Source organism: Aspergillus flavus, chromosome 1, assembly GCF_009017415.1.
Source record: "Aspergillus flavus chromosome 1, complete sequence".
Taxonomy (NCBI): Eukaryota; Fungi; Ascomycota; class Eurotiomycetes; order Eurotiales; family Aspergillaceae; genus Aspergillus; species Aspergillus flavus.
Genome location: NC_092406.1, coordinates 539875 through 565948, shown reverse-complemented (window position 1 = coordinate 565948; position 26074 = coordinate 539875). Strand labels below are relative to the sequence as shown.

The following is a 26074-nucleotide window of genomic DNA, read 5'->3' as shown; positions in this document are numbered from 1 at the left end:
CTTATCCAGTTATGTTTCCTCTGATCTTAAATCGCCCAGACGCCATGGTTCATAACAAAGATATGATTCTCAAATCTAATTTCTTTTAGTCCCAGCTCTGCGATTCGCGTGATTTGAACAATAATATGTCTGATATGCATCACCATCAATCCAGACGATATTAACAAATCAGTATTCATGCTCAGTGTGTCGCCATTGGTATGATATGTAAAGGAAGGATCACAGACCCCAAAGCATATACTTCTCTAAGATCTACTATATACGAGGCAGCGCATAGAGATGTGGTAGAGGATTGTAGTGAAACTACATAACTCTGCAACTACAAAGAGGGCAAATACAGTCAATACAGGGCCTGAGCTTGAAGGGTAGGGATACTCCTTGGTAGGCCCCGTAGGCAATCTACTATACCATCGATTTTGTCTACGAAACAGAGCTTGTCAAGCGGTTCCGCAAAATCGAGCTGGCCACAGAAGCAACCGGGGAAGACACTGGTTAAACCATCACGCGATAACCTAGGCTGAAGTCTCAACTACATGGTACTACGTAGTGAGTAAAGAAGTTCGACGTATGTATAAGCACATTTCAGATATATATTACTACGTTGGGCAGCCGTCTGGCTATATGTCCTTTTGATTTCGGTTTGGCTCTACGCCGTTTCCCGTGTATATCTGTATAATATAGGCTCTGGGGGGTTCAGGCGCATGGGGCACAGATTCTCTTGCACTGGCGGGGCCCCTGGATAGCTAGATATTCAATATTCAGCTCCAATAGGTTAATAGAATTTTGATCGATTAACTTTAGGAAGTGTGAAAGACGCAGATTAGACGGCCTTACGGATCAGCACCTGAAGTCATCTAGGCGCGGTGACATATACTAGACGAAGAAATCAAGAAAGGGGGAAAGAACAGGGCCATGAGTGCATAACGATGGCTAATTCAAGTATGAAGTGCTGTGATGCACGTTCCGGTTAGATTGAAGATTTTTATTCATTGTATCTCGCCTATCCATGGGCTTTATGGCTTGAGGCATTCCGGACTAACCGGAGAGGCGTTTGCATAGTTAGACATTCAATAGTTAGGCTCCAACAATTTTAGAGAATTTTTTTAATTGAATGACCTGGATGAATTATTGGGAAAACTTTAATCATGATCGTAGCTCCATAGGCAGAGGTATAGAAAACCCCTGATCTATAGTCTACTTGCTCTCCCTTATTCAGAATGCCCTATAACTCAGTATGGGTGATTTCTCGTTGAGAATAATGGCAACAGAGATTCATGATTGTATCCAGCCATTCTAGATGCAGTGTAGGGATGCTTGGTATAAAAAGCAGATTGATAATAAGCATCCTACATATTCAATTTTGACCATAGCTGCGTGGGTATTGGATGGCACTATGATCCATCTATGATGCTGCGTTGACGCGCTCACCACCGGCTTATGTATAGGCCTTCCCCCTTTCTTTTTCTAGATTTCCCCCTCATCCTCTACCCTTAGCCTCTGAGCTTGTATATCACGGAAATCAATTAGTACGAGCATCAAAATGGCAAACTCTACTATCCACTTCCAAGCTTCCCTCTTTCCTCACTATACTGATTTTCTGGCCCACGTCACAGGGCAGATCAGAGACTCCCAGTGCAATCTCTTCCTAGTATACAAGGGTATACAAAACACTTGGATACAAGATGCCTGGGATTACATCGAGGATAGCCATGAAGGCAGAGCCGTGAGGTAAGTTGAACAACCCCATCCTCTGATGGGTAGGTAGTCCATTATCCACTTACTCCCTCCACTCTATTCAGAAAGTCCTACAACACAGTCACCGGCGATTTCTCATTGAAAATCATGCCAACATGGGTCCATAACTGTATTCAACCTTGGCAAATGGAGTGTAGTTCTGCTTGGCGTGAAAACGGATTGATAACACCCGAAGACTTTCGTGAGCTTCACACGTACGCAGGAACAAGTATGATCACTGTGTCCACTCCCTCTAACGAGGCGAAGGCTGATAAGTTATCTTGATCTATAGCTCTGGATTTCGATCAGGGGCCATATAGGGGATCAAAGAAGGATCCTGATCTTTTCACGCTTCCGACGACCTGCCTGTTCCCTTGCCTGGCTATGGAAAGCGGGTGGTCAGAGGATCTCACAGAAATGGAGAACGATGTGGACATGTTGTTAGTTGGAGGTAACGGGGCCATAAAGACCGTTTTTATAATTGAATGGCGCAAACACAGCGATAATTACCACGTTAGTGGGGTTGTCAAGGTCTATAAACTGGACGAGAATGGTATGCCAGTACACGAGGGACCAGATCAGGTGGGTGCTTTTCGACTCCCGCTAATACCAAATATTCTTCAGGTTGGCGTGGTGTCAGGACTAAGTAGATATAGGTGATTTTTCCGAAACCTGCGGATAGCCAAAACCAGGTTATTGGTGTCGCGCGAGGCGATATCGTTGGGCGGACCCGGTTCCAGGATCGTAACCCTTTTGACACCTTGGAGTATCCTTTGGATATTCTGCGAGAAATTGCCACTATTGCGTTGGATCGTATGGGACTTGTGCCAGCTTGATGGCCACAATATTACTCGATATTGAGGTATTTGGTGGCGATCTTCTTTTATGGAGCTTTTCGTGTTTTCTTTTCTTTTCTTTGCGTTTGACAGCAGAGTTATTCACGAATTGCAGCCCACACTCACACCCTTGAATACGTTCGAGTTCCACACCAAACAAGGAGGCTGAGATGCGGATTGGAGTGGAATTCGAGCTGATCCTCCAACATCGTACCAAAGTGAAGTCTGATATCATAGGCCTGAAGTCATTTGCCGACTATCTTGTGTGTTCTTTGTATAAGTTATACCTCTGATAGAAGCTTGGGATCACCATGGAATTCTTAGTTGCAAACTGTGGCTATATTCCGTATCTGATACTCTTCTGATATATATCGGCTTTCTTCTCTATGTAACAAAAGTATGGATGCATAGGATGGTACTTTGACGCATCGCTCGCAGACATGCAAGTAGTATTAAACACAATGAACTTGAGTCACCGCCCTCTCTAGGTTTTGTACCATCCACTAATACTATATATCTCAAATTGTTGCCAGTCTCTGCTTGACATTCGAGTCTATTTGGTGTTTGTGACGCCGGTTGGCTATACAATGGATGCAGGAGGCGCACAAAGTGCGAGACTCGGCTCAACCTCAGCCTCCTTTGGACCGTAGTCGGGGGTGTGAGAAAGTTATTCTCTCAAGGCAGAGTATCCGCTAGGGGTTATCCTCCAGATGACTCTCTGAATCATCCAGTACCTCCCTTGTCGTCTCCGGATCAACCTCGACGACCTTCAGGATATCTCCCGCGCTCCAGGCTCGGCATCATTATGCCTTTTACAATCCGGCGATTAATTAGACGTATACTTTGAAGGTGCCATGAAAGGCGATCAGCCGTCCGCCGTAGGCGGGAGAGTAACTCAGGAATATATCGCAGAAGAGACAGCGACATTCAGCGCAGTCCGACCTCTTGATACATATTCACCATCTGCTGTCTCACCATCTTTGCCAGCGGCCAGGACTTGCCCAGCATATTCAGACCCCCGATGCTCAATTGTATTCGTGCCTTGAGCGACTCGACCTTGTCAGGGGTCGACATGATCAGGCACGCTGCCGTGTGTACAATAACACACATTGCGAGGGCACATGTAAAGAAAGGAGTCCTGGACTTGATTGTACTCGGCAGAGTGACGAGGTTGGATAACATATCCGCCGCACGCAGGAACTTTTGCGAATGCAGGTCCAGCTCTGTAGGCGGCGGGTTGTTGTTGCAAATTCGGAGCCGGGTGCACCACGTGCGAGCGTGGAAAGAAGCAAAGCGCATACTCGAACGAGGGTGGTGAAGATATATAAGTGCTCTGGTAGTCTCGGTCAGCCTTGTGCTTTGGGAAGGGTATCCCAAACGAGCCTTACAGGTAGGTGATCATCTCTGCTTGGAAGAGCATTTCATCGATACTCGAGTTGTCGAGAGAGGTGCTATCCTGAGATGAAGGTATTTGCATGAGCGACGAGACAAGAGTGGCGTCAACTGTCTCAACCCGGGCCTCGAGATCAATATCCAGTGAGCGGTTCACTTCCATGACCAGCCCGAGGTTCTGCGCAGCTTCAATTCGGTAAGTGAAGGAGGAGCTGCATTGGTCTAGGGACCAGCTTTGTTTGAGGTCGTCCAATGTTCGTGTAGTTGGCGTGATCTTCCGAATGTCAGTCATTCTCACTAGTGCTTATTCAGGAATTAAGGGAGATCATACCTCACTGGCAGAATTATACAGTTCCTCAGCGCAAGGCAATCGCACATCCGCCTTATGGGAAAACAGACGATACGAGCTTTGGTCTCGCATAGCTGCCAACAGCCCGTCTACAACATATAGTTCCCAGAACGTCCTCCGCCAGCTTTCGGCGAGCACCGAACTACCTTCAGAGTTTACGAGAGCAAAACTGGTCCGGTTCATTCCCAGCTCCAGGGCGAGATCAATCGCCATTTGGATCTTTAGGTACGCGTTCTCTTCTTGGCCGTGGGCATGCTCGATGACCGCAAGTAACAACAGTCCTTGAACTTTGAACCCGTCCCGCGGGGTGACATCGGATAGAACCGTATACGCTGCCGGCCGGAATTCTTCCTTGAATCTTGCTTCGGGGTAGTAATGTGCGCCAATGTAACGCATAATCCCTGTGATATAGGTGGGTATTCGGTGGCGAAGAGGAGAATGAAGTACCTTTCTCGGTATCAAGAAAGGGTGTGACCGGTGGAAGTTTTGATAGTATAACTGCACCATTGGATCATAAGCTATCTCAGGGGTAATCGTGGTGACAGGCTCTGGCTCGTGCCAGGTGGCTGTGGTTGTATCATCCTGGAGGCAAGGAATGTCCCATACTGGCGGCGTTTCGAGCCCTTGAAGAAGTACCGGATCTGCCTGTTCTTGTCAGTCCAGTCATCCCTTGACCCAATGCCCGGTTTGGGAGCTCACCTCCAAGTCTGTTGCGAGAGTGGTGGCATTCAGCCAGGTAGCAAAATCGTCTGCAGTCAACATTTGTTCGTGGAACCGCTGGGGGGATTGATTAGTCGGTTTTGTACGCAATCCTCGCCTCGACCGAACATAACGACATTCTAAATTGGTGGATTGGCAGCGAGTACAGGCTGGTAGCAGGGCATCGCACTTTAAATGGCGGCGGCGACAGGATACACAAGCTAAGGAAGAGGGCTGCCGGGATGAGGGTGGCTTGGACGGGGTGGTAGGGTCCTGCATTGTCTGTGGCCCAGACAAAGGAAGGTCACACAAAGCGGGGAGACAAAGGATTAAGTTGAGTCTAGCTCCAGATGATCGAAGGTTCCATTGCTTGTTGTATGTATCTCATATCTATAAACATCAATAGTAGATTCGGCTGTGGTTTACCGTACCGAACTATGCGGTTAGTCCGGTGGTCCCCGTCCCCATTCGTCGATCCCGAGATCCCCGAGTCGGCGACCAACCAGTTCGGCGACAACAAGTTCCACTTCACACTGGATCCCGTTCTTCATAAAGTATTCGCGTTCGCTGCTCCCTTGCTTCCTGTTGATTTGACCCTGACTCGTGTCCATCGGGACTGCGAATAGATCTCAAGGGGAGGAGTCCCCGTCCGGGGAATTACGTCACCGCCGTGATCAACCCATATGAGCATACAATATAACAAATCTCCCCGAACCAGACTCTGAAACGGATTTCATATCCTTCGGCTTCCTTCCTCCGCAATTTGTCGGCATCCAATATGCATCTGCAAATCCTTCAACTCCCCGACCTTCTTGGCCTCGTCACATGTCCCGGATCTGGTGGTGACCCGGATCGGATCTCGCTGTCACAGTCTGATATCTCCGACCCTGGAGAGCTCACGTGAGCGGGCTTGCCGACTTCATCAGAGCCAAAATGGCGACGGGAGGCACGTGAGCCCGCCCCGGTGTTGCAGAGAGCACACCATATGGCTGAACCAGGATATCGGGGTGACCGGTGCCATTTCCCAGCAGCAGGGAGATAACAATCCGAAGGATACACTGCAGAGTGCATACATGGTGCAGACTGAAGAATCACAATACGAGCTAAGCCCAAAAGGCTATTCTGCGGTGTTTGGATCGAATCATAACGCATCCACTTCAAGGAGGGACCGGGATTTGCTTTATGCACAGAGAGAGTGGTTCCAACTAGTGGAAAGGGGCGAACCGTCCGTGCGAGGCATGATGACTGTGCAATCAATTCTGCATGGTAAACCTGATAAGTGACAGACAAATTAAGGGACGCCACATTTAACTCGGTGACGCATGTAAAACGCCGTCCACACGGTCGGCGACCTTTAACCACTCTTCCGGGTTTCAATTATTCCAATCAGCATGGCAACATACCAGGGGTGGTGGCATGATGACAATTTGTCACTTTCGCTTGGGATTCGGGGGTGGGGGCAAAAGTGGATGGATCGCCCGGGGGCTGAGAAGTGTTGTGATAGGCGAAGGCGTGTTCCCGACTTTGGTCCCCGAATGAATGCCAAGTCATATCCACTCGTTTCACTTCGGACACGAACCTCATCCCCACCAGCACTAGACCTTGAACAGTTATCACTCGTCCTGTCATGTCTGAAGTACTCAGTCTCGACTCGGTTGCTCGTCTTGCGTGGCTCGCAACTCAAGGACAGAATTCAACCCTGACCAACGCAGCATACGCGAACCCTACGCGTACTACTGGGCTTGTTGAACTTGGTTTGTGTCATAGACCCGACAACACAATCGCCGCTGTTACTGTCATACATGTCTGGGCCAAATCGCGTCTAAAACCTTCGTGAAAGACCCTCTCGGGCGCAAGCATCAACAAAGCCAACCACACATTGTCATAGACTCAATGGACCACGCCGCCGGTTCCTTGAGCAACCATGAATCACGGGCGTACTCTCCAGGAATACACGCAGAAGCCCTAGAGTCACTCAGCCCCATGCACCAGCGATTTGAGAGAGCAACCGCGTTCACATGTTCATATCCCATAGTCTCCTAGACCCTAAACGCCGTCACAGACACAGTCGCCTGAGGCTCTCAGCCCGTGTGGAACGCCTTGAGAACCTTCTGCGGCGACACATCTTGTATAGAGTTGCACACGCCTGCCACACAAAGAAAGGAGTCGCTATTCTTGTGCAATTGAAGGTGGTCTCGAACGATATTGTAGGTGACACAGCCATGATTCTTTGTCCGCGTCGGTTGGACAAGTCTGGCTTCGGTGTAATTCGTGCCACGGCGGTAGGCGAAGGCGCGTCATGCGCGCTCAGATATCCAGAAGGCGAACACGACCTCCGCAAAATGTCTGGGCTGTTTTGAGCGTAAAGTATTGGAATCCCGTTCTTGCCTGGCTTGCTGTAAGATGAAGTCAACTTGGAAGCAGTACCATCCTTACGTCCGCTTATAGGTAGCCTTTTTTCATGAGGGTCATTCTTACGTATAACTAGAGTCTATACTTACAGAACATAAATCAGATGCAACCTTGCTAGGAGATATCTGCCTTGAGGGGAAATTTTAGTTTTTCGGAGGCAAATTACGTCGCAGAGCATTCAATATCACTTTCAGGGTCTAGAGCAAGTCTGGGTTACTTTCATCCCTTCATCATATGAGAGACAATATCATAAGAATATCTACAACATCATACACTATCCTATTTACTCCCTCCTCTCGCCCTAGACATCGTGCTCCCTAAGCCCACATACCTCATCAAGCAAACCGCACAACATAAGGACAAGGTTTCTCCCCAAACTTCGCGATACTGTTCTCCTGGACCTTATTCACGCGGTCATTAGGAGCATTCCACATGCGATCCCCAGAGTCCCTATCACGATTAGCATCCCCCTTTTAACCCCAATGATATCCTCAGAGAAAGAAGAAAAACCTACATCATCAACCCAACATGATGAATACTCTCCCTATCCGCACAATCACACTCTCCACCGAAGAAAACAGCATCGCCCGCTCTCCGCTGCTCATACGGATATTTCCTAAACACTCATTAGCCCTATCCACCCTTCTGGCACTCATACCAAGCCACGCCAACCAAAACAAAGAAAAGAAAGAAAAGAAAACATACTTATACTTCAACTCCTTCTCCTCCGCGCAATACATATCAGACGTCACACGCAAACCCTCCGAGAACAAATCACGGCCTGTGACCTGACACACAGCCCAACACACGAGTCCCGAGCAGTCATACCCGATATCGCCGTATTGGTAGGGCGGTTGGTCGTGTGTAGGACCTTTGCAGGATCCGCCGCCCCAGGCGTAGGGCGTTCCTGCTGCTGTGAGGGCCTTGTCGAGGATTTTCTGGCCGGTGGTGCTGTTTGCGGTGTTGGGTGTGAGGGCGTTGGTTGTTGCCAGGGTGGTTAGGAGGGTGGTGAGGAGGGTGAGGTTCATTTTGTTGGTTCGTTTCTTGATTATCGTGATTTTCTTGTTGGAATGGTCGTCTTGGATTTGGGATGTCTGAGTAGAGTTGTGATACTGGATGAGTTGAGCTGGAGAATGATATGACGGATCTATATATCTAACGGTGTTCATGTGAAATGTCAGTCATATCTATTTTTATATCGTTGCCTCTTCCATTGTAACGCCGTGTTGGTTATCAGATCTGCAATGAGCCTTATTCTGAGACGGAATACGAGCCTGAGGCGACGATCATACATGACTGCATCTGGCTCCTTTCTTCCTCAACCAGAATCATCAAGGTTGGATTGCACTAGAAACAATATAGATGCTTATCCTGGGACTATCCAATAGTCCATACATTTATAATCCAATTGTATACCAACTGTATGAAGGGGTGTACAAACTGACAATCTCATCGACGTGAGATGAAAGGACTGAAGAACACGAGAAGTGGAGGGCCAAGAATGCACATCACTTTGCAGGCTCCAGAATGTCTATCATAATAGGTAATATTTACGTTGATCGTTGCTTGGAACAAACCTACCGTACTAGACAAATCTGACCCCGATGTATCATCGTGAATTTTTTATATCACGACGGGTACTATATTCTTCTGCTAGCAATTGGCTGACGTCACTAAAGCGAGTGACAATATATATTGGTTGGAGCTTACGTTTAACATAAGCGACATATATTCCTACACTGTTTGACAAGTTTGGTATAAATATATTCTTATCTCGTAGATACTAATGTAGCATCTCTCAAACCGAAGACTTGAACATCGTTCACGTGCCCTGATTACTTAGCCCCGTCGCGTGACGAATTCCGTATTCGGTTCGTGGCAATTTGGCGACTCGGTGTAGGTTTAGCGTCGAGGGCTGGATTCTATTGGTTTATGTTGGTTATTGGCTTGTATGGAATGTATGGTATGGTAAAAGATGGTCTACTTCCTTTGAGATCTCGTATACGCTTGAATATAGCTCTCATGTCCACTCGCAAGTATTCTACTCCATTGGCGTTCATGTTGTGAGGGCTGTTCTTCTCTTGCTCCCTGAAAAAAAAAAAAAAAAAAAAGGACAACACCCACATCCACGGTCTGTCCCAGACAAGACCCCGGATCAACAGACCTTCCTGTAAGGAGATTGAGTACCGATGGTTCCCTGGGGTCACGAGTGACATTAAATTTCCCAACGAGCACTCCTCTCAGATATATCAGATGTGGCAAAAATGCTTGTTGAGCGGCTTCGTCAACCATATGCAGCTAACCCCCCTTGCATAAATATCCTCGGCTCCCATTCGATTAGAGACACAAAAGACATTCGCCACCAATACAAATGCCTTGCTGCATGTCGGTACTGTTAGGTACCAACCTTGCAGGAACCGGTTATTTGGGATGCAACCCACATTTGGCAGGTTGATCCCCCATCATGGATACTTATCCCTTGGCGTTATTGGTCCTCTCTTGGTGAATACACATAAGCGAACTTCCTTGCTCTGGATGCTAGGTATGAACAGGTCGGTTTTAGATTGCCCCTTGCCTTTCTTAGATTCGTCTTTTAGAAAGCTTTGGTATGAGGTCGTGTGCTAGATTCTTTAAGCTGCTTTTCTCGCCGAAATCGAGTGTCTCGGTAGCACGTTTAAACTCTGTGTTAGATGCAAAGGGTGTGAGGGATGTGGCTTGTTGGGGCCAATGGTATCTTGACAAGCGTGTATTGGCCGTTTTGCCCGAGCCCTTGTGCTTGAATATTGCTTCCACGTCACCAGACGTGAAGCTCCGTTAGGTACCTAAAAGGAATCTCTCGAGAGGAGTGAGTCCAGCGCATACTCCCTCGCGCGTTGCAGGCAATGCGGCATCCGAGCTAGTCCGTTACTGTGGTAGCCACTGTCGGTGTGTGGTAGCACATTGGACGAAGTAAGGACAAAGAAGTAAACGACCTGGCCATTGAACATGCAAAAATCGCTATAAGTCATGTGTATCACATCACGTACATGTCTCTATGGTATCACATTATTCATTCATCTATGTGGCTAACGGCTACTGATGCTTAATGAAAACAGAAGAGGAGTCTCCAATGCAGATTTGGGGAATAGGAAGACTTATTCTACGTCAAGAACTCCCGGTCGATGGCCTGATTTAATTTGTCTGCAGCAAGTTAGCCAGCGTCTTGTTAGGAAGTGAAATAATATACCACTTATCCCCTGGATAGCCTCAAAGGCGATAGAGTAATTCTCTAGGAACTTGACTATCAACCGTAAGTTGTGGTATAGCTCGTTCCGAAAATCGGATAAAGACGTGGTATCTAGAACATTAATGTCATCATGTGTAGTGTGTTGAATAGCCCGCGCTTTGAGACCCAGCATCAACATTGCATAGCTGGACTGCACTCCGCAGCATACCACTGTTGGCATCGTTCGAGGAAGTTCACTACCACACCCCCCGCGGGCGTACTGTGTATTAGCCAGGATGTCGCTAGTATGATTCGGGTAGAGTAGGTTATCAAGCAAGGTGACAATGTTGAGTGCTGCATGCAGGCAGATTTTGGATGACTCCTCGCTGGTGAACGGCATCTGAAGCTTGTGGATCTGGGTCATCAGCGACAAGTCTTCAACCAATCTAGGGTCGCTGCTCATTTCCAACGGCATATCCATCCGAGAATTCGTGTCCGTGGGTATCGATACATCTGGATGTCGTATAGAGCCGGATAGAATATCTTGAAATGCGCACAATCGGTGCAGTTTGATCCGTGCCCTGTGCCGTTAGCTGGGTTATCACTTTCTATGGCTGGGTAGTATTTACGTGTGTAGCTTGATCTCTGCAAAGTCCCTCATAGTCTTTGATGTCATGCGCTCAACGGATTCAGGCTGTGGCGCCATCTGAGAGACTAGGGGAGCATCTCGGCTGCAAAACAAAAGAGACGATATCTGCCTGTCAAGCTCCTCCATACGTTTCGAAACCCATGATGCGTCATCAGCCTCCTGCATCGTCCTATCAAGGTCACTGGCGAATACGGCCGATTCCACAAGGACCTGTTGGGCCTCGACGACAAGTTTCCAACCCTATGGAGATTGGTAAGTGATTGCGTACGAGCCAGTTTTAGACTTGTAGAATAACATACTTCCGGATATGGAGTTACAAACCATGGATCATAAAGATCGAAGGCTGGGGACTGTGAAGTATGAGTCATGTATCCAGTGCAGAATACGCATACATACGAACCGTTCCACTAATAGCCGATGCTTGACATGCCATCATATACTGGCTCAACATCAGCAACGACCGAACAAGTAATACATCACAAGAGACCCACCGTCATCCACCAAACTCTGCGTTTAGAATCTGCATACGGTTCCTCCTCTACTGCCTCATGCAAGGCCATACTCATAGCCAGTGCAAGCGCCTGGTTAGCCCGTTGAAGCATGCCATCAATGTTCCCTCGCTGTGCATACTCATAAATGCTAAGCATTGACAATGTCACGACGCCTTCCAGGGGTACTTCCAGCTTTGGATGAAACGGTGCTCGTTCAAAGGCTCTGGTAGTGTTGGCTAAACCAGTCTGGGAGTTTTGGCTCATACTGAGCAGCTCGTAGTCTTTTTCAATGACACCAAGGGCCGTTTGAGCAAAGCAATGTGCATATTCCCTTCGTCTCTTCAAATACTCTGTCGTCCTAGGTTTCTTTTCGTTTGGATGGGGTATCAGGGACAGTATGGCTGAGATAGCCAGGCTTAGAGGGCTCGTCGGTTCAAAGGTTGGCGGGCCTCTAGCTAGCGGACGGCTAGACACCGGCTGATGCTCAGATGGGGGCAATATGGGGAAGTAAGGATGAATAAAAACGTAATAAGCGTCAAGTCTAACTCTGTCAGCACAACACTTAATGGTAGTTCTGCACCCAAGCTTACATATCCTCATTACTGCCATAGAGTCGTACGGGACTGGATACCGATTTTGAGTTGGGGCTGGGGTTGATTTCGTCTACATTTGAGCCAAAGATAGAGTCAAATATAGAGTCAATTTCTGCAAAGGGCATTTCCACGCTGCGCAGCCCTGCCCCTGGGCCGCACAAACCTCCCAGTTGGTGGACCCATTCTATATAACACTCATTAGACCCTTGACTCTTACCAGGAGCATCTAAAGAACAGGTCAAGAATGGCTTACCATCTCCTGGGGTAGGCGACATCCCCGGCTTGCTGGAGGTCTTCGGTAGGCGACTTCCCACCTTCAAAACAGATGTTACTGTTTCGCAACGAACGACGTTCCCTTTATATTTCCTACTAGAACAATATCGTGGTCCTCCTCGTCGGCTGGGCACATAAGAGCAAGATCTTCCTTTCGCGACGCAGTTGGAGCAAACTGTCTGGCCATCACAACGTATGCGCAACGTACGACTGCCACAGGACGAGAACTCATTTAGTCAGTCATCCACTTCATATATGCCAGGAACCGCACCAAGAAAGACAGGCTAGTTTGATAGGCGGACGGCTGGACTTCTGCACAATAGAATGCCTATTTTCGAGATCGGCGGTCATATCTCAAATCCCGGTCAATATCGCGCAGAGTTTAGAAAAGGCAAGGATCGTACACTGTCCTGCAGAAATACTTCGTCAAGGGATTTGCGCATGGCATGGTTAGGTTTTGTTGCCGGCCGATGAGAAAAAATCCAAATCCCGAACAGCGTAAGCGAATCCCGACTTGATGTCAATCAACCATACAATCAAGTGGTCCATATGGTGGAGCTTTGATGGAATGAGTCTTGGCAACGGGTATGGCTTGGATGATCCGGCATCAGCCGAGGGCAAGAAGAGTGAGGGATTGGATCTTGCAGATCGGGAGAATAACTTTTCCTTTTCTCAAGGTGGAGTCACCTGCTTGCTGGTGTTTGCTTCTTTTGTTGGGTGGCTTTTTTCTCAGTGTATTTTAAAGTTTGCTTTTTTCAAGGCATGACAGGTTATTAATACTTCTACGCCTTGGACAGAGACGGGAACTAAAAAAACAGAAAACAAGGATTTTGCCATTTCCTGCTGACATGACACCTTTCAGTAGTTACACTCAACCTCACACTGATGCCCCCTTGGTGAGATTAAAAAGTAATTCACTGGCCGCATGTTCTCCCATGTCGCACTTGGCGCCAATCTGACCCCTGCACACTCTCGGAAGAATTGCGCCGTCGCCAAACGGAGCTCCATCCAAGCCAGATGAATCCCAAGACAAATTCTACCCCCAGCACCAAATGGTGAAAAAGCCTTCTTGGCAAGCTCAGAGGCGCTCGTCTCCGTCTTGAGCCAGCGGCTGACATCAAACCTCTCGGGATCTGGATAAATATCCCCGTCCCTGTGGATTGAATAGGCCTGCGTGGTCACGGTCATCCCTTGGGGAATGAAGTAGCCACAGAACTTCGCTCCACCTTCAGGTGTCTCTCGAGGCAGCGCCCCTGGTGCAGCCCCATAAAGCCTCAATGCTTCCATAATGACTGCATTAAGCAGTGGTAACTCCTCCAACGCAGAGTCATCGAAATCGGCGCTGAGGCTGTTGACTTCTTCTTCTAGTTCGCGTTGCAGTTTCGGCTGTGAGAGCACTGCCCATATGAGGTACGTAAGAGTGATTGCGGTTGTATCTGAACCGGCGACGATAAGATTCCCGGCCTCCAGCACCACCTCTTCATCGGTAATAATGCCGTCGCCCTTCTCCGACTCATACACCATACCAGCAAAGATGTTACGACTAGCATTACTGGTCGTCCGGCTGTTTGTTACCGCCCGCTGCCCATATTGGAAAAGGTAGTCAGTCGCACGGAACATGTTCTGAAAGGATGAAAGAGGAATGTGACGACCGAGCCACGCCACCAACGGAAGCTCCGCTCCGATTCCAGAGCCCATCATGGTGGATTCCAGCACATTTATGTATTGGTTTTTCTAAAACATTAGTCACAGGCCGGTGCAGCACGCATATGTGTATGCGACTTACTTTCCCAAGCTGAAGCATGTTAAACGACTCTCCGAACATTAATTGCCCGCTCACATCTGTCGCAAGGAACGTCCACCATTTCAACAAGTCGGATTTCCCGACTGCTTTTAACTCCCGCTGGATCTGAGAGACTGCCAATTGGACCTTCTCCCTGACAGCTGGCTCCCAGGTCCGGCGCAGCTCTGATTTCGAGAATGGTCGTGCAAACAGCTTCCTCCGTGCAGCATGTTCTTTAGGGTCTCTCATCGTAAAGACTCCAGATCTCTTGGAGGGGACGAACTTTTCGTACCATTTTGACTTCAGGAATGGAGATCCGGCGCGATGAATTTCCCTGAATTCAGCAAGTGAAGATATGTCGACGTCGTCCGGGGCAATACGGACAATTGGGCCATATTTCCGGTGCAGCTCGTGGACGAAATAAATGCGATTTCCTGTGAGACTTGCTAGCTTCAGAGGTAACCTAGTCAGGACTGTGTATAATGGGCCTGGGACGCGCCGAAGAGGGGATGTGAAAGCTGTATAGAGGACCTAGTATGGTGAGTCACCGAAGTATTGAATGAGCGCCCAGGAGTAAGCGCACACAACTAAAGTATTACCTGAACGATCCACAGCGCAAATGCAATGCCCAAGTATATCTGCCACTCCATATTATTAAGGTGAGGGATCGGTAATTCACCATGCAACTTGTTGTTTTACAGTCAGCCGGCAAGTTTCACGGTGTTTATTCTCAGATAGTAGCACAAATGACAACACTGGGAGCAACTATAAATGATCGCCCTCAGCCTTCTGGAGAGAAGCAGCCACCCTGGTCAATCAGATTAACACGTATCGTCTAGCACCGGCGTTCATGTCTGGATACTAAGTTATACACATTTAATTCGGTGAACCCCTCAGCGCGCTAGTTATGCTATGCTAGGTTGACTAAGCGGATGTCGCATTGTCGCCAGTCCGTCCAGCGGAAGATGTGGAGATACTTTGGTCACAGCCGAACACCGATCGCTAAGCGATCAACGGCAATTATTTTTGGGTGTACTCCGTACAGGAGAAAGCAAACCCCCGGCGAGAGGCTTCGTGTTGTCTTGAGCCAATAATATAGTTTATCAGCGGGTCGGGATCTGTTCCTTAACGTCAATGCTCGGTAATTGAATGGAAGCGAGTAAGTTGAATCATCGGGATCTGGACAGATTGTGGGGTATCCGTATCAGCTGATACAGTGACCACTGACTGGTCCTTGAAATTTAGAACGCAATAGCATTGGTCATAACCACCTGTAAAATAGCCAATAACTAGGGACATACAAAACTTTTGTACACGCAGAAAATGCCTCAGCTATAACAGTAGGCGGCCGCCGAGGTTATACACTTTACCATACCTAGTATTTGGATGTTCTGGATTTCAACCTAGTAGGTGGCCCGGGATATGGTTCTTCCGACAGTTAAGCGGTCCCACAATAGCTTTCCTTGTTTCGGCCTAGCTAGCTTGATTAGCCATCAATTCAAGCATTCATGAATAAGGAGCCACCAATAGCCTGTTGATATATCATGGCCTTCAGAGCTCCCGAGAATAGATATTACCGCAGCGGCTTGCAGCCACTCCAGTGCTGGACCCTCAGCAAGGACGGAAAAGACTTATTGGATCGTCCTGTGCTTCGCGACCTCGCAAGACATACGACGTCAGGCGCTATACCCCATAAATATGGTGATCACGATCGCCTTGGGTATCGCCTCGCCACACATATATATCTAACAGGCGAAAGGTTATCTAGTAAAGACGAATGCAGACGTTGCAAAACTACTCCTATTTACAAGGGCTGTGTCATCGCCTTTGGCGTCCAACATGGAGCATGCGCTACTTGTGTCCACTCCTCTGGAGCCAAGTACTGCAGCTTGTCCTCGAGAAGTTCTGGCCCAGCATTGGACAGCACCTCCGATCTTAGCGGGGTCGAGGACGGCGAAAGCTTAGCCAATGAGGCCTCTTACGCTGTTGCAAAGGGTAACAAGAGACAGCGTGTTGGCTCGGGAAAGGATGCAAAAATTACAACTACCGGTGCCTCCCTCTCTTGTCTCAAGGAGTCTAAAACTCCCGTTGCAATTTCGTCGACTGCAGCAGCGACCCAAGACAACAATCCAGTTTTGAGAAATCGTGAGCTTCTTTGTCAATATTTTGGGCTAATGATGGGTGAAATCTCAGGGCAAATTGCAACAGGCGGGTACGATCACCTTGATGCTCATATTTTTAATGAGCTTAGTTTTGGACAAGTACACGATCGAGAGAAGAATTGTATAATTCCCTTTATACGTGCCGATTCTGGATTGACCCTCGATGGTATCGATACATCCACTCTTTGTGCTTTCCTGGAGAAGGGTCAGGACGATTTATCGTATCCCCTTATCTTTCAGGCTGCCGCCAATGGTCTCCCGAAACAGACTGTTGCAAACAACAATACATTGGCCGCTTATACTGCAGGTCCAGGACAGTCTTCGACTTCTACTCTTCGTGATACAGTTCGCAGGGAATCTGGGGCCTCTGCTACTGCCAAGCGCAGCTGGGCAGCAGCAACTATGGATGATAGCTCTTATTATACCTCTGACGATGATACCTCTGAGGACGAAACCTGTGAGTATGACAGTACTGATGATGCTACTACAAAGGATGACACTACAGAGGATGATACCTTTGAGGATGACACTACTGAGGGCGAATATTGATAAGGTCAATACCAGAGCTGATGATACGGAGACAGAATGAGCTGTAGGCAAGGACTTGATGATGATGATGATGCTGACCTTGAGTAAGCAATCAAGCTTTTATATAGACACTACTGGACAACAACTATTTGACAAATTGCAATTACAGAGCCATGATAGCATACATTTCTCTATGAGCGGTTAAGTTCTGTGTCCCCAATCTGCAGACTGAGGTATACTAGAGGATAACCTTCTCTTCGTCCCTTTCCCCACCCCTTCTTTTAACGCACACACAGGGAGAGAAAGCAAAGGAGAGTTGGATTGCTGTCTTGGCTCCTATTAATTCCAGCGATGATCAGTAGGAAAACAATGTTGCTGAGAGTAAAAAAGTCACACTCACTAGGAGCCCACTAATTATATATATCTTCCACCAATAACTATGCACGACCGAAGTACATTTTCCCCCCAGGGATCAAATACTCTCACAATAGCCATATTATACATTATTCAACTAATTACTTCCAAAGGAAATATGTTCATAGTAGACAGGTGTTAAACATTGGACAGAAAAGGGACTGGTCTACCCTCCCCATTCATGAATCCATACAAGCTCAAACTAATCCCTCCTGGTCCCCATCAATTCAAGCATAATTCCGTATAAGCCGACATAAAACATAATAGACAAGAAACCTGTCAACAATTAACAAAAAGACGAACTCAGTCTACCAAAAGTGCCATCAGCAAGCCCAAATCCTCAACGACAGTTCGCCACAGACAACCAAGTACTACGAACACCGAACTTCACGACCCCTTCCGAAGACAGCCGACATCGTAGCCGATCCTCTCGCCTCGGTTTGACGATCACGAAGATCCCTTCACCGCACTGACGCGGCGCGGAACGCCATCCTTTCAGCGACTGGCTCAGATTCTTAGTCTATTCCGTTCGTTGAGCCATGCTAAGGCGAACAGGAGCTCCGTGCTCACTCTCGTCGCTGATCTTGTTGGAACCCTTTGTATTGTGAGTTAGCGTGTATAAGAGTTGCAGCTTATATAGGTCCCGCTGTTTAATGAGCTGAAGGATCATTTTTGGGAAGTATTTGTCGGGGTGTGTGCATGAGTAGATCGATACTAGGGCGTTATGGGGTGGAGTTGTGTGTGAAAGGTTATTAGTTTTTGTATCTTGTTTGATTGTAGATATGGTATCTATGCTATTCGAAGGTCTTGATCACAGGTGCTCGCGTGTTTGAATCTTCCATGAGAAGGCTCGTCACGGCCTATACATCATTTGTTGCAAATCTTCGTATCGTATCTCCTCCCAATAAGAGACATGTGTGAAAAGGTAGAAGGAAATGCTATATATGTACATGATAAATGTAATGAAAGGCAGGGATAGACCAATCACCCTGGAACCAAAATAAACACAGAGCCGAGGGTCTGGGATATCAATATAAGCGTCATGAATGATAGAAAAGGTAAGAGGCCCCCAGAAATAGAAGGGTCGGGCGTCACTAATAAGCGTATTATGTCAAGAAAGTGTATGAATGGGAAGAGAGCGTGAGTAAGAGGGAAACAAGGAATAAAAAGGGCATTCGACATTAATTCGATAACGTTAAGAGTTGGCGTGAGTAAGGGCTACAGGCCAGTCGACTGTCGACTATCTCCCCCACATCCTAGCGCTCTGTGCAGGGCCTTTGCCGTCACCAATGGAGCCTTTGCTCGACCGGTCACTGCTTTCAGCCTCCGGGTATGCAGGTTCATGGGTGATTTCAATTGTAGTATGTTGATACACCTTTCCTAGAGGGGCCAGTTCCATGCCGGAAGGTTGCACGATATTGTCGGTAGATCCTTCGCGCACAGTGTGACCGAATTCATCGTCGTCTTCACGGTGTCGATGGGTGCGTAGAACGCTGATATCAGTCCGAGTGTGCTTGCCTTCTGCGGCGGTAATGGTCGTAAGATGGTCAGTTTTCCGGTTTACGCTGCTTGCAAAGCGGTTGTAACTGCGATCGCGACTCGGTTCGGACTCCAGAATGAGGTTTCGGCGGGTGAGCGTGTAGAGAAGGACATCAACTAAGCCTGAACTCGTGATCACGGCACCAGCGACACAGAAGAAGGCGATGCTTGGCGTTTGACCTTGGGCTGTTGCCATTCGCCCTGCAGCAAGAGGCAATGATAGAACAATGTACGCAACCGGATAGATAATCATGTACCCAATGACACGTCGCAGGCGCTTGAGACTTTCTGTTTGACTGTTTCCGAGAATCGCCGATTGCTTGATCCGACGTCGTAGCTGAAACCACATGATGGCGTAAAGGCAGACAGTCCCGAATTCAGCCAGGAAAATCCAGATATAATGGGTCCACAAACGGATTGGCTCGTACTCTTCGCTGATCCAGCACTGGTATTACGTTCAGCAATTGATTTCATATCGGGGAAACGTAGGACCCTTACCCATGCGCCCGATGGGATGAACACAAATCGTCCGTGAGCTGCAAGTGGAATGATAACCAAGATGGCTACAAAAAGCCATACACCAACCACACCACAAACAAAGACGCGATGGCTCAGTTTGTGACCTAGTGCTACCAGAATAAATGTATGGACAGCAATTGCAAGCACGAACAAACCACTGCCGGGATCCCCGATCTGCAGCCAGAATCCTTGAAGAAAGCAAGCCGCTGAAGATGCTTCTATTTTGTTCTCTGTAATCCATTTAAGACAGATCAAAAATGCGAGTGATTGTTGCAGATCGGCCAACACTAGGTTGTAGATAAGAACGATGTACTGATTGTAACCGATATACCGTGCGTAGTTGGAGCGCCAGAAGACCAGCCGATAAGTGATAAATAATAGCAGAACCAAAGTCGCGATGAAAGATAGGAAGGCCATGACCGTGACCGCAATAAGACCCTTGCGTTGGGCTGAAGGTAAAGGATCGATATCCAAAGTAGGGCCAGCGTCAGTATAAGCCAGTCGTCGTGCAAGGGAGTTACCCTCGTCATCTTGACTGGCCAGCACACTCAGCACCTGAGCCAGACTCATTGTCGTTTAACCTCTCGTAGTGCTGTTCTCGATTCTGCTGTTATCATTCTTCGTGCGACACGTGAGGAGGCCGTGCCCCAGGGTAGGGCGAAGCTGTCGAAACGATCTTAGAAACAGGAAGACGAAAAGCCACCTTGGGGAGACACCGGTTTCTCCGGCAGATGTGGTATGTAAATCGTCGGGCTGGCACCCTATGGAGATTTAATCCAAAGCGGAGAAATATCTATTATATCCGCTTTTCTTCAGGGGCTATCCATATCCCTATTCCATGATGGACCAGCTATCAGCATGAGAAAAGAAAAGAGGGGGAAGACGAGAAGGTTAAGGGCCACAACGAAAGTAGTGCAATATTAATTCTATTATTTTTAATTCTTTAACTAAAATTCTAAAATGGGGATTGAAACTGAACTACCGACATTGGGCGAGTGGACTGTGTGGAGTGGCACCTCTCATCCGTAGGCCGCGCAAAGCTTTTATTAAACTCTGATGGGCTTAGTTATCTCCGCCTCGACCAACAATTCCTTTATGAAAGGGACTGACTCCACAGGTCTGAATGGACTAAGCAGTAGTAAGTTTACTGACCGAACTTGGAACACCGTACAGGGGCAACCTTCCGGACGATCAAATATGAAGTAAAAAAAAAACCTAATGGACTTCTGAGCCCTGGATGTGGTGTGGTGGTTCCTGAAAACTCTGGACACGAGGTTCCATGCCAAGAAAAGTAAGGCCACGAATGTAATCTTAGGCTGCGGGGGAATTGAGGAGGAAAGGCTCAAGGATGTAGTACGTCGTAAAATTCCTTGGCTCTCGTAATTCGACGTTAGATAACCTTCCCCACGAGCTTACGGGGTCAAATTGCCCAGTCAGAATAAGGGCAAAAGTGGTAGCGTTGAACCAGATGGGTTCCAAACAGCCGTCGTCTGCATTTCGCCGCAGCTGTAGGGGGCTGATTTGGGCCCATTGTGGCATAAGTGGACTTCTACCGACCCCAGGCAGAAGGATATTATTGCACGGAAAATCTCGAAACAGGAGTAGTTCAACTTTGCCACCACTCCTCCGTGACAGACACACAGACACCGGATTGGCCGTTAGGTGCATACGTAGTGCGTTAAAGCTGGAAATTAGCAAGAATAGGAATGAACCGCCGCAGGAACCCCGCAAAGTTTCCAGGTCAAGCATAATGAACGTCTCACTCCTTTCTTGGTGACCGAGAGAGATAAGGCTTCTCCGTCGAAAAAGAGAGGAGAACCCTAAACAAAATTGCATTAGTGTTGCCGAGACTGGAGGGAAAGAGACAATTCCAGAAATCCAACCGTCTCGAGACTCTCAAGACCCGCTACGTCGATCGATGTGGGTAATAAATACCGGAGATCCACTGAGGATTGGAGCATTGCTCTGTAACCATGTATCATTTATTCCGTGTGCTTGTGTAATGAAAAACTGGCAATTGATTGGTGTACCTAACCCACTTCCCGCTAGAGACTGTACTCGGTACTCCGTAAGTATTAGCCACGCTCTAGACACTGTCCTAGTAATTGTAGTGCATACAATAGTAACAATCCACCCGTGCAGCAGACGATCGCTTGTTTGTGTCTGTTGGTTCAACAGACATGGCATAATCTTAAACTGCAACGATCCCTTATTGAACGATAGTGTGGGAAAGAGAAGCCCCAATAATGAGGCTGCATGTGATGGCTCATAGTCTGAAAGTCATTCGGACAGCACTCTTAGCCATAAGGAAGAACTCAGCGATCAGACGAATCAGGCCTTCATATATTAAACGTACAGGGGATGAATGAATGAACACATGGATGGTATACTCGGAGTAGGTATGACCATGGGAAGTCAAGGTCTTTTCCCACGGATTGGCACAGTCGATTGCTTGTTGATGCTTAATTCCGCTTGTTAACCATGAACGAGAACGAGAACGTGACCCATTCCATTGCCGCATGACATGAGACTATTCTCAAATAGGCCTAATGTGTTTCTAGGCTTTTCGGTTCCATTTCCAGATTGGGCACGGAAGCACCAGAACTGGCTTCTGGTCTTTTTGATCCTTTTCGATCATAACTTTGTCTTTCTAGGTTTAGTCCCCCGTGACTCTCCTTTTTCGCCTTCCTCATCAGTCCTCATCGTCATATGCATATGCAACTCCATGTGGGTTCAACTTTGCCGTCATAAACTTTGCACCAAATGATCACTACCATCATACCTCATAGTTCAAATCAGTCGAATCTGGATAGCATTAACTTTCCATATCCTCCCATCTGCACCTTCCGTCGGGTACAGCCTCACTGTCTTTCTTGTGGATACTTCACTCCCTGTGATAGGTGGTACGGAGTAAGGTATGGGGCAAATTAGCGTAGTCATTTAATCATTACTAATTCTCCATGACATTCATTTGACTTTGGCTAATGTGTTTACTACTGCGGACAAGTGCTACCTCAAAACCTAAACCGTCCTCCACCGGGTGTCAAAGCCCAGCTGCTTTCTGAGATTGGACCCTGTTAGAGTACTGTACGGAGTATCCATGGACCACAATCCTCAACTGGAAAGCCATGGCTGCCACATGGCTGCACGGCGCATGCAGCTCATCATTGCCTCAGAAAGGAGAGCAACTCCTTCCCAGTACTAGTCAGCCGATAGCGCGTAGACCCTGCGTGTTGACGGATGACTAGCATGAGCCTCGGTACTTTGTCGCAAGGTTCGCGTTATAATGCCTTGAGTGTTGATTAGAAATTCTCATCCTAGATCACCGGCAATGGTTGCCTGCTGTCCATCACCGCGGTCCCGCGAGCTGAGAATAGGGTTGGGTTTCCCCCGAGCTAAATCTTATAGCTCTCTAAAATGAACCTAAAATTTTGCTTCTGGAACTTCAATCTTACAGCCACCGACGCCATTGATCGGCCAGCCTTTTGAGAATTCTTCAGCTCTGAAAGTAGCTAATACCAAGCATTAGCAACTTTGCGTTTTTCAGTTAACTCGCCGCGGATCTCAATTAATCGATCGCACAATTATGGCGACACACATACAGGATATGCGTCACATGAATACACGAGGAACAAGACTTTTTTTTTTTTTATTTTACTTCTCCGGATGGACATCATGGCTCTAAGAGACCGTTCTATGGAAGAGTAGATCACGATTGACACTATGGCGGACTAGAGCTCTGGGCAAACCTTGCCCTCCGAAACGAGCATTCTGTCGTTGCCATATGCAAGGGATATGCACGCGAATGTACGTATGTTCAGGATACGGTCATCTTCGCGAGATTGTCATAATCTCACCCTAAACTTTGTGCCACGTGAAAGAGTGGGACACCAACAGAACGCCCAGTTCACAAACTTATTGAGCTAGCTGTAGGTACTAGGTACATCTTCTCTTGACTGAAAAATGCAGCGGTAGCGTGCACTACCGGGACTGCTTGGAACGCTACATTTGCAAATGAAATTCAAGCCTATCCAGCCCATGTTATAGGTTGAGCGAGCCTGTGCGATAATAATTCGGCGTCCTGCCAGCGAACCGACGCTCAGTTCAAGTGCGAAATACACAGTTTCTGAGTACATAACGATTTTCATGAAAGACTACACCGAGTCGCTGGTTGACCATCCACTCGTGTGGGTGTGGTGAATGGTTTTCATTCTGATATCTTGTCGATCCGGCAATTCGGCAGCTTCGCATTGGGAAACAAGGTGGGCTATCTTAATGATAGCCGGTATTGGTCGGAGTCAACCGGAAAGAATCCGGTAGACCCATCAGGGAGTATCAGACTAATTGAGGATTCTAACCACCAAAACTGGGCCGATACACAGCGTTACCACCGCGGCAACCATCGTTCCTTATATATACTCAAGCAAACTCAAGCATTCACCCATACGGCTGTATCCAAGACAACAACAAGTTTCTACTATGCCAAGTCTTGACGTACTCCGTACGTGACCCGACATACCCTAGCTTTGAGGGAATTATTGCGCTTCTAGTAAGCTTTAGTTCCAGCCCCTGAGCATCCGTCCATGGGTCCGTCCAGTCTTGGCGTGCCTCAATTTTACCCCTCGATCTCTTCCGGTCCCAAACAATCGGAATCCATTCCATGGACTTCCACCGGGAAGAGGTTCCAGATGATTGGTACAAAGTCTCTGTGTATGTGTCATGTCATCTCCACGAATCCATATTCATAGCCATGGGAGAAGAAAGTCTTCTGCCGATACCCCACTCACGACCTGCGGTCTGCATCAGCATTGCGCATACTTGTGCCCGTGTCTCTACGGTTGAGAACTCTCCCATGGGTGTGACTGTGTAATAATACCTTTTGACCCGCGATGAACAAGGTCTGCAGCCGCCCGTTGGTGATTTTCTCGATGGGTCTTCGTGCAGGCGTCCACTGAAACCCACCATCCAGCGACCGATCAGCGCAGGGATCGTTCGCTGATGATTGTTAACATTCCTTTGATATTATGAACAGATCCATCGGATTTCCTGCTCATCCTTCCGAGATCCTTCTCGATGTCTTGCACGTGCACTTCTACACAGTATATCCACTACTCTCTATTGACTTGCATTGATTTTGATTGGGTTGACAAAACTCTGGTTCAGATCTCCACAGTGGGAAAAATTCCCTACTTTGTAGTTCGATGGTTCACACTCAACAACCCACTTGAACGACGAGATAAACTTCCAAATCTGGCACCCCCTATCTAATCATCTCAACATCTCGGGATCTTCCCTACCGATATTCTACTACATCTAAACCCGAGACTGTGCCTGATGACCAGAAGTTGTACGCTCTCAATATTGAGGTCCGAATCTATGATGAAAGACAAATTTACCGATATCTAGTATCACAGTATAATGACGGGTGCGGGTAGAAACCCGGTTATAGCGCGCGGTACTTGTAAAATCTTCAGCTCTCCTGCCGTAAAGACCTTTCTGGTTCAGTTCCAGTTGGCCCACGAACCATGGTTCCAGACGGCAAATATCGCAAGCGCAATGAACAATATCAGGTAGCGAAGGGGAAACCCAAGCAAAAGAAAAGGGAAAAGATTTAAAAGCAAGGTACCCAGACGGTCAACAAACTCCTTTTCGCATATCAACCAGCTAAACTGCATAGAATGCTTAAAGATTACTAACAAAACCAAAACATCCACAAATGATACAAAACCCTATGCACAATGCAACCCTGATAGTAACTCCAATAGTCCAAAGCTAAATATATCATACCCCAGAAGAGCCTCAGGCACGCGTCTCCTGATTGAGACAATAAACAGTTTAGCCTGACGGCGCGGACCTGCTAGACCATTTCTTCCAAGAAACTATTTTCTTCCTGCCTCTCAGAATACTACCCTATGCCCAACAAACCTACCAATCACAATCCTTACTCACCCAACAACGACATACACTTGAGAAAGAAAAGGACTCATCCCGTCTTGGCACCATCCACTCAAAAAACTATTCCTACAAGGAGGATCAAAAACACATCTGAGAGGGAGAAGGAAAAAAAAAAAAAAAGACTCATACCCTTTTAGCCCAATTAACCGAGGCATCCACTCTAAACGCATGATAGCCCGTAATCCAGCGAAATCCGTAGTCTAGACCCCAACACCTTCTATCCAAATTTCTTCCTCTTGTGGAACTCATTTTGGAGTCGAGGAAAATCCTGATAATGATAGACAATCTAATCGACGGATCGTCTACTTCTCCAACTCTGCAGAACAACAATAATGGATACTCCTTACTCCTTCAGTTTAGCGTGTAGTCCATGTGTTGTAGGTAGGTGGGGACATGGAATTATGGGAGATTTGGAATTTGCTTAATCAAGGGGCCACATTCGGGAACGTGCTTTGATTCTTGTTTCTTGGGTTTCTGTTGATTTTGTTGGGTTTGGGTTTGGGGCTTGATGCGGAGTATGTTGTAATGTAGGTTATCTGAA

At 47.5% G+C, this 26074-nt stretch overlaps 8 protein-coding genes across 8 annotated transcripts; 3 read left to right on the top strand and 5 right to left on the bottom strand.

The window, feature by feature from the left end:
* The first annotated feature begins 723 nt into the window (after positions 1-723).
* Positions 724-3034, top strand: F9C07_1008475 (uncharacterized protein). Its single transcript, XM_041288992.2, has 4 exons — positions 724-1728; positions 1800-1963; positions 2027-2316; positions 2391-3034. Exons 1-4 carry the CDS (start codon positions 1541-1543, stop codon positions 2568-2570), a joined length of 822 nt encoding a protein of 273 aa, XP_041141644.1. The 5' UTR covers positions 724-1540; the 3' UTR covers positions 2571-3034.
* An 862-nt stretch (positions 3035-3896) lies between these two features.
* Positions 3897-5371, bottom strand: F9C07_1008958 (uncharacterized protein). Its single transcript, XM_071507338.1, has 4 exons — positions 5011-5371; positions 4294-4956; positions 3954-4236; positions 3897-3903 (listed from the first exon to the last, which is right to left on the bottom strand). Exons 1-3 carry the CDS (start codon positions 5287-5289, stop codon positions 3955-3957), a joined length of 1224 nt encoding a protein of 407 aa, XP_071365445.1. The 5' UTR covers positions 5290-5371; the 3' UTR covers positions 3897-3903; position 3954.
* Positions 5372-7757: 2386 nt separating this feature from the next.
* F9C07_2227094 (uncharacterized protein) lies at positions 7758-8450 on the bottom strand (the record flags this gene model as incomplete). The annotated part of the gene is made up of 3 exons (XM_041288982.1): positions 7758-7872; positions 7937-8038; positions 8128-8450. 3 exons carry the CDS (start codon positions 8448-8450, stop codon positions 7758-7760), a joined length of 540 nt encoding a protein of 179 aa, XP_041141646.1.
* Positions 8451-10099: 1649 nt separating this feature from the next.
* F9C07_1007303 (putative C6 finger domain protein) lies at positions 10100-13263 on the bottom strand. Its single transcript, XM_071507333.1, has 10 exons — positions 13038-13263; positions 12905-12986; positions 12614-12843; positions 12358-12544; positions 11768-12308; positions 11677-11715; positions 11576-11626; positions 11257-11516; positions 10649-11208; positions 10100-10602 (listed from the first exon to the last, which is right to left on the bottom strand). The coding sequence occupies exons 2-10, from the start codon at positions 12982-12984 to the stop codon at positions 10562-10564; spliced, it is 1989 nt and encodes a 662-aa protein (XP_071365444.1). The 5' UTR covers positions 12985-12986; positions 13038-13263; the 3' UTR covers positions 10100-10561.
* A 228-nt stretch (positions 13264-13491) lies between these two features.
* F9C07_200 (putative cytochrome P450) lies at positions 13492-15066 on the bottom strand (the record flags this gene model as incomplete). Its single annotated transcript, XM_041288984.1, has 3 exons — positions 13492-14367; positions 14420-14947; positions 15016-15066. 3 exons carry the CDS (start codon positions 15064-15066, stop codon positions 13492-13494), a joined length of 1455 nt encoding a protein of 484 aa, XP_041141648.1.
* Positions 15067-15960: 894 nt separating this feature from the next.
* Positions 15961-17127, top strand: F9C07_2199144 (uncharacterized protein; the record flags this gene model as incomplete). The annotated part of the gene is made up of 2 exons (XM_071509445.1): positions 15961-16561; positions 16610-17127. The coding sequence occupies 2 exons, from the start codon at positions 15961-15963 to the stop codon at positions 17125-17127; spliced, it is 1119 nt and encodes a 372-aa protein (XP_071365443.1).
* Positions 17128-18760: 1633 nt separating this feature from the next.
* gprC (G protein-coupled glucose receptor regulating Gpa2-domain-containing protein) lies at positions 18761-20148 on the bottom strand (the record flags this gene model as incomplete). The annotated part of the gene is made up of 2 exons (XM_041288985.1): positions 18761-19504; positions 19558-20148. The coding sequence occupies 2 exons, from the start codon at positions 20146-20148 to the stop codon at positions 18761-18763; spliced, it is 1335 nt and encodes a 444-aa protein (XP_041141650.1).
* Positions 20149-24238: 4090 nt separating this feature from the next.
* Positions 24239-24710, top strand: F9C07_197 (uncharacterized protein; the record flags this gene model as incomplete). Its single annotated transcript, XM_071508539.1, has 2 exons — positions 24239-24288; positions 24611-24710. The coding sequence occupies 2 exons, from the start codon at positions 24239-24241 to the stop codon at positions 24708-24710; spliced, it is 150 nt and encodes a 49-aa protein (XP_071365442.1).
* Positions 24711-26074: the final 1364 nt, after the last annotated feature.